Source organism: Martes martes (assembly GCF_963455335.1).
Source record: "Martes martes genome assembly, chromosome: 17".
Lineage (NCBI taxonomy): Eukaryota > Metazoa > Chordata > Mammalia > Carnivora > Mustelidae > Martes > Martes martes.
In genome coordinates, this window is record NC_137905.1 from 45,693,800 (window position 1) to 45,706,805 (window position 13,006).

Genomic DNA, 13,006 nt, shown 5'->3' on the forward strand with positions numbered 1-13,006 from the left:
TCTCACTGCCCCTTTTTTACTGATTATGGGCATTTTCAAGCTGAGGCGTAACCGCAGTCGCACACTCAGTATTTACTCCGAGCTGGGTAGCTTGCTAGAACCCTGTTAGCTTCTCTGTGCTCTCGCTTCCTCCTCTGTGTGACAGGAATAACCAAAGTCCCACACAGGGCGACCGTGGGGCTGAGATGAGTGAATCCGTAAAATGTAAAATGAAAGGATCTCAGACAGCTTGTTTCAGGGAGCTCCGGCTGAGTAACAAATCATCCCAAATCACAGCGGCTTAAAATAGCAACAACCATTTATTCGCTTGTGATTCTGTACCTTGAGCAAAGCGGAGAGGGCAAGGCGAGGCTCTATTCTACAGGGTGTCAGCTGGGAGCTGGGTGAAAATATGTGAGATGGCGTCACTCGGGTCTGGCCCATCAGCCAACACAGCGGAGCCGCTAGGGGCTGGCTGGGCCTCTCTCTGCCCACGTCTGTCTCCACGTCTCCCTCCAGCAGAGTAGCTGGACTTCTCTGTACAGCAGCCCAGGGCCCCAAGAGAGGGAAAGCAGAAGCTGCCGGCCTCTTAAGGACCTACATAGCACAACATCACTTCCATGGCATTCTCCTGGTCAAAACAAATTACAGGCCAGTCTACATGGAAGACGGGGAAGACACTTCACCTCCTGATGGGAGAAACAGCAAAGAATGTGTGGCCTTCTGCAGTGGCAGCCTTTTAAATCGCAGAACAGCAGCCTTGTCACTGGTCTCACTACTTCAATACTTAACCCCCTATTGTGAGTTCCCCCACACGACAGCCAGAGGGACTGCTGACATACAAGACTGACTGCACCTCCTCTCACGCCTTAAAACCCTTCTGTGACTTCCCACTATACATGGGGTAAGGACCCAAATTTCTTATGGGGGCTACATGACCTGGCCTCTTGCTCCCCCTCAGCCCTAGGTTCCAACCAACACACACGCACACACTCTCTCTCTCACCTCTTTATTTTTTAAAAGACTTTATTTATGAGAACGCGGTGGAGGAGCAGAGGAGGGACAAGCAGACTCTATGCTGTGCACAGAGTACAATGTGGGGCTTGATCTCATGACCCTGAGACCATGACCTAAGCCGAAACCAAGAGTTGGACACTTAACTGAACTGCGCCACCCAGGCATCCACACACTTTTACCTCTTAATGGAGCGCCTTAGTGCCTACACCTTCATCACCTGAACCCCACTTCCTAGGGTCCAGATTAGATTTCTGGCCAAGTGCTCCTATGGCACTCTCTAACTTTCTTTGTAATTTCCTATCTGTGCGATTAGTGAGGATGTGAACCCCCACCCTTGAGACTGAACTCTCCGGGGACAGGGAAACTGTTTTGTTCTCTGTTGTGTTCCCGATGCTGAGCACGGAGCGAGGCAAGATGAAATACTTGTCGAATGTCTAAGACATCAGAAAACTTTAAGGCAGTCCTCTAAAGTCCTGTGGAAAAGGGATGGACAGAGTCCCTAGCACGTTGGATTAGGATCTGTGTCTTGAAAGCACCCACTGAATCATCCTTTTGGTAAACAGTTACTGAGCCCCGACTATGTGCCAGGAGCGCTTTTAGATGCTAAAGATAAAGCATGAAGTAGACAAAAGCCCCTGTCCTCATGAAGCTTATGGTCTGCTGTGGGTTCAGAGAACAGAGAGACAATGACCACAATAAATAACCTATATAGTGAGTTAAATAGTGATGTGATTAATCCTAAGGAAGAGTTAAAGAGAAGTTAATATACAAATGTCAGTTATAGTGCTCGCTTCGGCAGCACATATACAAATGTCAGTTATATAATTCTAGCATGGTGGCCAGGGAAGTTCTCAGGGAGAAGATGATATCTGAGTAAAGACCTAAAAGTGAGCCTCTACTATCTGGAGAAGAGTGTTCCAGGTAAAGGGAGTAAGTGCAAAGGCCCTGAGGCGAGTGTGGCTGCAGCACAATGAGCAGGGTAAAAGAAGCAGGTAGAGAGGTAACGGGGACGGATCATGTAGGGCATTGCAGGGATCACGGGCCTTGCAAAGGCCACAGAAAAAACACTGGCAATTCCTGTGTGAGACAGAGCCACAAGAGGGTACTGGGCAGGAGAGAAATGCGCCCTGATACAGGTATTCAGTGTCCCGCTGGCTGTGTATGAGAAACAGACTGTAGGGACCACGAAGACCACTGAGGAGGCTGCTGTGATGGTGCAGGCAGGCCATAAGAGTGGACAGGACCAGGGTGACAAGAGTGGAGGTGGGAAGAAATGGTCAGGTTCTGAATATACTTTGCTGATGGACCAGACATGACTATAAGACAATGGAGGCGGCACTTACTGAATGTGGGACAACAGGTTTTGTGGAAAAGACCGGAGTTCAGTTTGGTCAAGACAGGTCTCCAGATGACTACAGATATCTTGAGAGAAGACATATCATGTGGGCAGTCAGTCAGCAGGTCAGGGAGAGGTTCTGGGCTGGAAAATGAAATGTGGGACATACATTTCCATGCTTATCCTAAATTCCTTAAGGGACCTACATGATCTGGACCCTGCTGATGTCTCAAAGTTCATACCGCACCTTGCAAAATTAATGGTTCTCTCTCTTTCTCTCCCTCTCTCTCAATCTCACATACACACACATAATCCTGGGCCTTCCATTTGCTAGCTATGTGATTGTAGGTAACTTACTTAACTTTATCTGCCCTCAGTATCTTTGTTTACAAAAGGAAGATCATAATAGCATCTGCCTCCTGTGTTCATTCAAAAAAAATTTTTTTTTTTTTTTTTTTTTTTTTTTTAAATTAAGCATCTACCATATGCCAGGCGCTGTTCGACCTGCTGGAGATAACTTTTTCCTTGCCCCCCTCTACCTCCCCTTTCCACACAGCCTGTAAGCCATATATCCTGTCAGCTCAGCCTTCTGGACATCTCTCCTACACACACCCTTTCTTCTGTCCCAACCAAGACTCCTGCCCTGGTTCATTCCAACACCTTTTGCCCAGGATGGTGCCACAACCACCACCCTGGGCTCCCAGACTCCAGTCTCTTTCCCATCAATCTATTCCTCGATGGCAGCAAATGGGCCATGCCCCTTCCCTTCTACAAATCCTCCCGTGGCTCTTCAATGCCCTTAGGACAAAGCCTAAACTCCCTAAATGGCCAACAAAATCTTCCGCGATCGAATTCATACAGAACTTTCCATTAGATCTCCAACACCACATCTCCCGCAGTTCCCATTCACACAACAGGCTGCTTCTCATCGCTGCCTGTGCGCAAACCGCCGCACCACGGCCACCGCAAACATCCTGTCTCCAGGTCTCAGCGCCGACAGCTCCAGCAACCCAGAATGCTTCCCCACCCGTGCCTCGCCTGGGTTCCCTCCACGTCCCACTCTGCCCCCTTTCCCGAACATCCGCTGGTCTGTAAAACGAGTGCTCGCCTGGCTCTCCTACCGACCGGGGCTTTCTGCGAGCTGAGCCGCACACCGCGGCTAGTGATGCTCCTCGCGTTGGGGCCGCTTTGGGCCTCAGCGCCTACCTCTTGCTATGTGACCGCTGACGCCTAACCGGCACGGTCTCCCGGACCAGCACCTTCACCCAACCGCCGCACGCCCGAGAGAACTCCACACTAGCGCACAGCCTTGCCGACGCTACCCAATCACGGCCTTCTTTTCCCCCATAGCCCGCCTCAAAGCATCCGGGCACCCCCGTCCGTCTCTGAATGCCTATTGGCCCCCCCGGGAGCCCGTCCCTAACTCGTGAGCGAAAAGAATCCTGGTCTTTGTAGTCCTCTGACGAAAAAGGGAAAAAGGGACTGCTACGTAGAACTCCATTTCCCAGGAAGCACCGCGCCCCAGTGGCGCGAGATGGTAGGTACCTTCGAATCAGGAGGCTCTTGTTTGGCCAGTTGGGACAAAAGTTTCCAGATTGCTATGGAAAGAGACCCACTTACCTGGAACCCCGGGAATATCTTTCTGCCCAAGAATCTCAAAATGCTTTCCTCCGTCATGGCTCCACAGGGTGAGACCAGACGTCGGGGGTAAAGTCTGTACCCACTGCCTGCCTGCCATCCCCCAGATGGCACCAATAAGGCCTGCGACATGCATTCAGCACCTGCTAGATGCCTGCCTGGCATAAAGAGCCACTCCCCTGCCGACTCTGTGGAAGCCCTGGCTTATTAGGGCAGATCCTGATGTTTTCCAGAGACAGGCCAGAACTGGGCCTTTACTCTTTCAGGGTCTCTCTTTACCATGGAAAAGACAAACGTGGGCTAGGATCCTATCCAGGATCTCTGTCTAGGATTCCGTAGCCCCGGACCTCCTGCAGCCCCATGTCTGCGCCAACAGCCATAACTTCCCCAGGGACGCATCCCACATGACAAAGCTCTTCTGATACCCCCTCCCCAAACACCATTCCCCACCACGCCTCTGGAAGCATTCTGGGAGGGCCAGGTGAGGGAGCCGAGGCCCTGCAAACGCTCAGGCAGGCATGTGAGAAAGCTCTTTACTGGGGGGTACAGCAAGGAGGAGCAAGGCCATCTCCCCCTACCTGCCCCCACCCCCTCCTTAGGGCCCGAGGGTGAAGGGGGTCTCCCCCCAACACCGGACCACCACTGTCTTTGGTACAATAAATAGAAAACAAGGGGGGAGAGGGGCTAAGGGTCCAGTCCTTACGGGGAGGGTGCGCCTAGACCCCTCTCCTTGACCCCCTGCCCCAGGCCCCAATCAGTGCAGACCTCACCAACCCCAGCTGGGTAGCAGCAATTCCAGTCAAGGGGAGAGATGAGGATGGGAGCCCAGGGCCCCCAGATGGGGGGTATGGCTTCAGGAGGGGCCCCAGGGAGGGGGCTGGGTCATGAGCTGGCTGCCGTGCTCTGGGGTACACCACGGAGGCCCAAGCGAGGCCCCAGAGTGGCAGGGTTATCAGGGGGTGGGAGGGGTGGACGACCTCCTGTCATCCGAGTCCGGAGGGCTGAGGCAGCCGGGTGCTGGGGGGCAGGCGCTGGGTGAGGTGGGGAGCAGTCTGGAGGGCCGCCCACCAGGCTCACATCCATCAGCTCCGGGGGTGGTGGTGAGGTTGGTGATGGGGGACGGCCAAGGCATCGGGGTTGTGGGGATAACTGGGCCCCGGCCCCTGGCAGTGACGAGGCGGAGGCAGGGGCCTGATGTGTCTTGTGGGGCACATCACCCCCTGCCCAGGGGCGCAGCGGCTGGGAGGGTGGGACCTAAAGGAGCAAAGGAACAGTGGGTGATGGAGACCCAGGTCTTAAAGTCCCAGATACCCCACTACCAACTTCCAAGTTCCCAAGGCCCCAGTACCTGGGGGCTGCTCATCTCACAGTCAGTGATGGGGGGCCCAGGACCCCCACAATATCGGTTGCTGTATCGGTAGGTCCGGTTGTCACTGGAGGAGCCACTGGAGCCTCCTGGAAGTGCCAGGGGAGAAAATGAGGAGAAACCTTAAGTTAGGAGAGGTGGTGGTACGGTCTTTCGGTGGCTGAGTCTGGTTCGTGACCCAGGCCCAGGCCTTGGGACCAGAACCTATTTGAAGGATGGAGCCCAATTTTCAGATTACAGTCAGAGCTCAGTTCTTGGTATCAGAGTCAGAAGCAGTTTTAGAGGTGTGAGCCCAAGCTCAATTTCAAAGACCAGGTCAGAGCTCTCTCTGCCCCACCCATTCTCGAGTTCAGGGTGGCGCAGCTTCACAGCTCTAGGTGAAGGCCCAGGGGGGCAAGGTCCCCCAGGTCAGGCCAAACCAGAGCTGCCCACCCTCCCTCCCTCCCCTGTTCGGCCCCACTGGCACCGGGCACCCACCAGAGCTGGAGATGGAGCTGGCGGTGCTGGAGGAGGGACAGGTGTCAAGGGGTGCGGGCGAGGTGGAGGCACTGCTGCCTGCCGGGCCCGTGTTGGTGGCCTCATCAGCCGTGCGGCGGAAGAAGCCGTGCTGCAGAGCCCCCAGTGGGCTGATGCGGGCGGCGGGCTCATACTCCAGCATGCGCAGCACCAGGTCCTGGAAGCGGAGGTAGTCGGCGGGGCTGTGGCCCGGCTCCCCCGCCCGCCGGCCCCCGGGCCCGCCCGTCTGCACGCCCAGCACCTCCTGCAGCCGCCGTGTCCCGGGGCCCTGGTAATCCTGGCAGGGAGGGGGTGGGAGGGGGGGCAAGAGAGTGGCCGTCAGTGGGCAGGAGGGGCAGGGAGACACACACGGGGAAACAGAGGCACAAGAGAGAAAGTGGAAGGAAAGAAGCTAAGAAGAGTTGTGGGGTGGGTGGGAGAGATGGGTTGGGCTGGGACGAAGGAAAGGACAGACAAGGGGGAGAGGAAGGAAGGGAAAGACACAAGGGAGAGGAAGCAGGGAGAAAGGAAGCCCCAAGTGTGAGAGAGTGAGGGGCCACCAGGGTGGGAGGAGCGGCACAGGGCAGGGGCCGCACCTTCCTGAGTTCCTTTGTCCTTCGTAGGGTCCAGCCACCCCCAGGCAGCCGTTCAAAGTACTTGCGAGCCTTGGGTGCCTGGTCCAGCATGGGGGCTGGTGGGATGCCCAGCACCTCCACTATCCGGTTCATCTGGTCCACCTGTGAGCAGGTGGGTGGTCAGGGTTAGCAGGCTAGCCGGGCCTCTGCCCCCGCCCAGCACACCTCCCCTGCCCGGGAGCACACCTCATTGGAGCCACTGAAGAGGGGCTCTCCGGTGTGCATCTCCACCAGGATGCAGCCCAGGGACCACATGTCAATGGCCAGGTCATAGGGTGTACCCAGGAGCACCTCAGGCGACCGGTAGAAGCGGCTCTGGATGTACTGATAGATCTGGGGGTGAAGCAGGGAAGAGGGCCACAGTCAGAGGTCCCAGCCTCCCCGAGTGGCGCTGCTGACATACCCAAGGCTGATAAGCTTCCTTCCATGAAAACGGAGGATGGGGGTTCCAAAGCTTGAGGTTATCAGCACCCACCTTCCAGGAGCCACTACCATCATTTTATTCATCAGCCTCAGAAGTCTCTGGTGGCCTAGTCTGACCCACATCTCCATCCCGAAGCCTGACCCTGGACCTCTCTTGGTCATTGAAGGTTGGTAGTGTGTGAGCCCAAGGCCCTTGCCACCCACCCAATCCAGACCCTTTCCAAGCCATCTCAAATGCCTGCTCACACGAAGCTGCAAAACTAAAACACCCGCCCCCCACTTCCTCCACAGCATTAAAAGCACAGGGTCAGCAAACTTAGCCAAGTGCCACTCCTGGCTTACCAAACCGACTCCACCCTGCCCCCTCCGACGGCCCCAAACTGGCCCTGTCTCCTCAGGCTTCTCTCTTCCTTTCCTACTGGGTACTATACCCTGCGGCCCTCTCCTTTACCTCCCCCATTCACTGGCCTTAATGACTCTGTGCCGCCAACACCCCGTCCCAACACTACCCTTCAAGCACCGGCCACGTCGAGCTGCACCATACAACCCCCGCCCCGCCCCTCGGACGCCAGGCACCAGCTGGCCCCGCCCACGCCCGGACCACACCCACACCGGGAGCCCCGCCCCCACGCCGTCCCGCACCGCCCCGTGCCGCACCCGCTGGCCAAGCTGGCAGGAGCTGCCAAAGTCCACGATCTTGATGGCGCTGCGCTTGGGGTTGCAGAGCAGGATGTTCTCGGGCTTGAGGTCGCAGTGAATGATGCTGAGCTCGGGCGTGGCCAGGAAGAGCAGCGCTGTGCAGAGCTGCTGCGCCAGCTTCCGCGTCAGGTTGAGCGAGACGCCGCGGAAGTGTGTGTTGCGCAGGAGGTCGTACAGGTTGTAGGAAAGCAGCTCGAACACCAGGCACAGGTGGTTCCGGAACATGAAGTGCCGCTTCAGGTGCACTGCGGGCAAGGGGGTGGAGAGGGGCCGACGGAGGAGCTGAGGCTCAGAGAGGGCCAGAGGCGGCCTGGGGCACACAGTAATAAGAGAGGCCGGAAGCCGATCGGGGACTCTGCTTCTGCAGCTCTGGCCAAACTGCGGGGTGCCCACCGGAAGCGGTGGCTAGTCGGGGCGTTTTTATATGGTCTAGAACTTGAATCACATCAAGAGAATGATTTCCGTGATAAAGACAGACAAGTTCATTCTCTTCAAGTCTCTTGTCAAACTTTCTGATAAACCAAAGAGAACGTTTCCTTTTGGTGCCGATGGGTCTTTAATGCCCTTCTACATTTCCTCACTTAATTTTCTAACATTGTTTTAGTCTCAGTTCTGTTTATTCTTGTGCAGTGGACACTGGCTTTCCATTTAGGGTAAGGATGTGTATTTAAGGAAACATAGTCTTTCAATGCACTTGCTTTTTCTAAGAGCAATGAGTATGGGAATAGAGGAAAAGACTGACATAGATGTTAAGAGGGCAGGTGCTGGAGCCCACTGCCTGGTGAGATTACAGCCCCCGAGTACAAACGTCATGACCTTATGCAAGTGATAGCATCTACATGCCTGTCCTCTTCTCCAAGCTGCGGGCCAAGATGTCCCTTCACCCCCAGGGTTGTGGTCAGACGGAGACCAGTTAATTCATGTAGACGGAGACCAGTTAATTCATGTAAAGTGCTTGCAATAGGGCTTGACCCTTAGTGAGCACCCAAGAAACTCTGACTGGCACCATCACGGGCATAGGGCAAAAGTCATGAAGGGGGCAGGAGAATCACTGATACCTGGGAATTACAGACCAGCCCTTGCCCTGAAGACACCAGCCCTGTTCCGTACTGGCAGTACCGCTGCCCCAGGCCTCACCTATGTAGTACTTCATCTCCGTGTCGTGCTGGTTCATCAGCTCCAGCAGCCTCAGCTCAATCTGGGCCTGGTTCAGGAAGGCCTTTTTGTTCTTGATGATCTTGATGGCCACCAGCTCCTGGGTCTGATGATCGTAGGCTTTCACCACCTGCCAGGGCGGGGCATGTCACAAAGTGAGGAAATGGGGGGAAGGGGATGTGGGACAGAGCAGGGCACCACTCTTTTGTGGGTCAACATCAGTGGGTGCCCCGATCCCAGGGCCAGGGTTGTGGGGGGGGGCTCCCACACCTGGCCAAAGGAGCCTTTGCCGATGAGTGAGTCAATCTCGTAGCGCTCCAGCCAGCGCTCGCCGCTGCGCACGATGTAGTCATGGTTGTCGTCGTCATAACCATGATTCAGGACCTTCTTCTCCTTCTTGGTGCTCGAGTCCTGAGGTGGTGCCTGCTGGGCCCGCCGCTTCTTCTTCGCATAGTATACCTGCCCAGCCAGGCAGCCAGAAGATAAAGATAGCTGAGTGACCTGTGCTGGCAGCCAGGACCCTTCAGCCCCCAGCCAGGTCCCCTGCTCCCCCGCCCCCCACCCACCTCATTGATGTGCTTGTAGGTCTTGATGAGGTCCACAGAGAGTTTGCGCAGCGGGGCTGAGGTCGCGTCCCGGAAGGCCAGGGGCAGCCTCCGTGGCAACAGCCGCACATCAGGCAATACCTGTGGGCCGGGTTGGGGGGTGGGCACTGAGGATAGGCCTTCACCTCCGACCACGGGAGAACCCTCTGGGTGGCTGGGTCATCGATACCACACACGGATTTACTTGGTTCCTGTGTGACAACCACCAAGATAGAAATTCCCCAAGGGCAGAGACTGTCTTGTTCTTGCTGTATCTGCAGTGCCTGGAGCAGGGCCTGGCACATAGTGGGTGGTCATCAGAGATTTGCTGAGTGAATGAATGATCAACTGTTTACCCTTGACCTTTCATCCCACACCTTTACTCCTTTCTGAGCCTCTCTGGGAGATATCAGATAGAAAACGTCCTTCCCAGTCCTTCACCTGAGACCATCCATTCTGGATGTCCCATCTTGAGGGCTGCCATCAGGCTTTACCCTCATCCCGTGGGGTCGCCCCATCCCCCACCCCCGATTCTGCATGTTTCTGCCCAGTGTTTTGGGATCCAGCAGCCTGGACCTCCCACTCCATCGAGCTTCCAGCCCTACCGTTCAGAGCCTTGATAGTCTCCACCCCAGAATATTGACTCTATACCCTTAGATGCTGCTGGCTCCAAGATCCTTTTGGCTCAAACTTCACTGCCTTTCGCCCCGCCAGCCTGTCTTTTACTCTGGACCTTTTTTCCCTTTGTCAGCATTCACTGAATGTTTCCTAGGTGCCCAGCACCATTCTCCGCACTTTACATGCATTTCATTAACTTGTTTAACCTCACAGCAACCCTGTGAGGTAGGTATCATTCTTGGTTCTGCTTTACGGAACAGACAACTAAAGCAGGGAGAACGTGAGACATTTAACCACCATGTCAGGATTTGAACCTAGGCTCTCCAAACAGACTTGGCCTGCAACTCCTCTATTCTCTTCCACTCCAGATGGGCCCTTCCTGCCCCCGGGAAGCTGATCTGGGCAATCAAAATATCTTTCACCCCCAAGACCCTTCTATCCCAAGCCTCCCCCTACCCCAGGCAGGTGAGGAGCCAGCTGAACGCATACCTGCGTGTGCTCCTGGGGCCCCGGGAAGCCAGAGAAGGGAACATGGCCTGGTGGAACGGCCATGGTGGGCTCAGAGGGCCGCAGGGGAGCGAGGCCTGGAGCGGGAGCCCGGCCGGGGGGCGCCTTCTCGCATCCTGCACCTCGGCTGCCACCGCCGCTGAGACCTGAGAGCAGGCGGGAGGCAGGGGAACAACATGGGACAAGGGGATGTGTGGGACAGGGCCAGGCGGGAAAGAGGTGGACATCAGAAAGAAGGCAATGCACAGGGAGAGGAGAAAAAGGACAACAGGTGGCAATGTAGAAAGGGGAAAGAGAGGGTGGGGCGGCGGGGGGGGGGAGGGGGCACAGCGGAGTCCCTCAACAAATGATTACCAAATAAATGAAATAGGTGGCGCAAAGAGGGGACCATATGAACGGGGATGATTGAAAGCCAGGCAGGGATATAGGGCATAACAGGAAAGGACAAAAAGACACCAATAATCAGGGGGAGGAAGAGAAGAAAAAGAAACCACAGACAGTATAGGGAGTAGGGTTTACTCTTTGGTTCCCATTTCTGCTTGTGGCCCTCCCCAGCGCCCCCTCACACAAGATCCCTGCACTTCAAGATCTACCCTTCCCAGTAGATCCCTAAATCCAGAGAACTCTAAGATCCCCCAAACCACATGAGAGAACTCTGGGTCCCTTCCAAACCCATAGCAGAATCCTCTGCAGGCCCCTAAAACCACATCAGGGTCCTGGGGACCACACCAAGGTTATCCTGTTACATAGGATTGTCCCTATATAAAAGAATCCTACCCCTATGACATTCTCATGCATGAGGGCACCCCCTTCCCAGGGGACCCTCCCCATACCATGCCAAGACCTCATCCCTATACCATTTTCTCCCGTATCAGCACCCCCCCCCCCCGCAAGGTACTTTCTCTGTGCCACATCAGGGATCTTCCCCATATTAGTCCATGGTCCCCCTCCCAATCAAGGCTCACTTTTCCTGATGGGAGCAAGGAGGAGGCGTCTCTTCACTCGCCCTTCTCTCCCCTACACTGGATCTTCCCCTCCTCCCCCATCCAATATTCCTACCAGGGCCCTTTCTCCAGTTACTCTTCTCTACATCAGAGTCAATCCACAACTGTGCCCATTCCTAGAAGGCCCCCAGAACCAAATTCCCCAAATATCTCATAGAGTTCTTCCCTCCCAGAGTACCTGCCACACCAAAATCCTCTCCCCACAGGCCTTCTCCCATGTCAATCCCTTTCTTCTATGCCAAGCCTTGCCACTCCAGGATCCCTCCTCTCTCTTGGCGCTCCCCCGCCCCTCACCCGAAACAACCTCTTCCCTGGGGCCCTCCCACAGCAGGACCGTCTCTCCCAGCACCCACCCCCTACCCGGGTCAGGGCTGGCGCGGGGCCCACGGGGGGCTGGGGCGCGGTGGGGCCCCCAGTGGGGTGGGCGAGCGGCCAGCATGGCGGCGGTGGCGGCAGAGAGGAGACGGCCGCCTGTCCCGGCCCGGCCGGCCCGGCAAGCCCCGCGGCGGGGAGGGCAAGCGGGACAGGCGGCCCGGTGGGTGACAACAGCAGCCGCCGCCGCCGCCGGGGGCGGGGAGGAGAAGGAACGAGGGTCAGCCCGGGGCACGCGGGGGAAGGGGGAAAGCAGGTGGACGGGGGAGGGGCGGGTTAACCCTCGCCCCGCCGGCCCCGCCCCGCACAGCCACCCGCCCCTGGGGACCCAGGCGTCCCGCCCCCCCACCCTGGAGGCCCGCCCCGGTCGGCAGAGCCCCGGCGGGCGGGGCCGGACTGAGCTTGGCAGTCCGCACCTGCCATGGCAACAACCGTGCCATTGGTCGCTGCTACCAAGAGCTCAACCAATCGCAGTCCAGAACGGCTGTTGCTAAGCGACGACGATGCAGCCGGAGGAGCCGAGCCCAAACAAAGGGCGGGAGCGGGGCCCCGCTACCCCCTCCCAGTCGCCCTCCCAAAACTGCTCCCTCGGGCTCGGCCCCTTCCAAGAATCCGACTATGAATAGTCAGGCACGGCCTGCACTGCACCTGCCCGCCGCCCCCTGCTCTCCTCCCTCGGCCTCGTGCTAAGTCTGGCGGCGACGCGGGCAGGGCGGGTTTGTACTGCCCCGTTCCCGCGAGCTCGTGCCGCCCCACCTGTAGCCGCGTTGTTACCTGAGGGCGCGGGCAAGGGGACTCAAGCTGCTCGGGAAGCCCGAGCTCAGACCTGCCCACTGGCTGAAGGTATCCGGCGGACGCGGCGAGCCAGGGCCCCGATTACCCAGTAATGCAACCAGCAAAATGGCGACCACAACAAACCGGCCCCCCCACCCCGGGCTCCGCCCCCACTCCCCCCTTCGCTTCCCCCACGTGACCAAGGGTAACACTCCGCGCCTGCGCGCAGCGAGGCTTACCGGCCGACCTGCACAGTATGCTATCAACCCCGCCCAGGCGTCAGAATCCGGGTTACGACTGCGCAAAAGGCCGCCAAGAAAGGAGCATGCGCACGAGCGACCGGATGAAATTGCCCACCCCCACTACCGCGCCAGTTGACGAACGGCGCACGCGCTCTGTGGAAT

General features: G+C 57.1%; 1 protein-coding gene across 6 annotated transcripts; it reads right to left on the minus strand.

Annotated features, from left to right (window-relative positions):
• Positions 1 to 2,805: 2,805 nt before the first annotated feature.
• Positions 2,806 to 12,765, minus strand: DYRK1B (dual specificity tyrosine phosphorylation regulated kinase 1B). Of its 6 annotated transcripts, XM_080828676.1 has the most exons (12): positions 12,603 to 12,754; positions 10,435 to 10,598; positions 9,310 to 9,429; positions 9,014 to 9,202; positions 8,726 to 8,873; positions 7,547 to 7,833; positions 6,653 to 6,799; positions 6,428 to 6,568; positions 6,094 to 6,129; positions 5,814 to 6,009; positions 5,319 to 5,425; positions 2,806 to 5,224 (listed from the first exon to the last, which is right to left on the minus strand). In XM_080828676.1, exons 2-12 carry the CDS (start codon positions 10,495 to 10,497, stop codon positions 4,853 to 4,855), a joined length of 1,806 nt encoding a protein of 601 aa, XP_080684802.1. In that variant the 5' UTR covers positions 10,498 to 10,598; positions 12,603 to 12,754; the 3' UTR covers positions 2,806 to 4,852. The 6 variants fall into 6 exon arrangements, with proteins under 6 accessions (XP_080684802.1, XP_080684803.1, XP_080684801.1 ...); XM_080828677.1 differs by lacking the exon at positions 6,094 to 6,129 and having other exon boundaries at positions 12,603 to 12,765; XM_080828675.1 differs by having other exon boundaries at positions 5,814 to 6,129; positions 12,603 to 12,736.
• Between the last annotated feature and the right edge of the window lie 241 nt (positions 12,766 to 13,006).

Coding starts and splice junctions, on each gene's coding strand:
- DYRK1B (XM_080828673.1), bottom strand. CDS start 11,895: ATGCTGGCCGCTCGCCCACCCCACTGGGGGCCCCACCGCGCCCCAGCC. Junction 9,203..9,309: donor CCTACAAGCACATCAATGAG/GTGGGTGGGGGG, acceptor CTGGCTGGGCAG/GTATACTATGCGAAGAAGAA. Junction 6,130..6,427: donor GGACAAAGGAACTCAGGAAG/GTGCGGCCCCTG, acceptor CCTCCCTGCCAG/GATTACCAGGGCCCCGGGAC.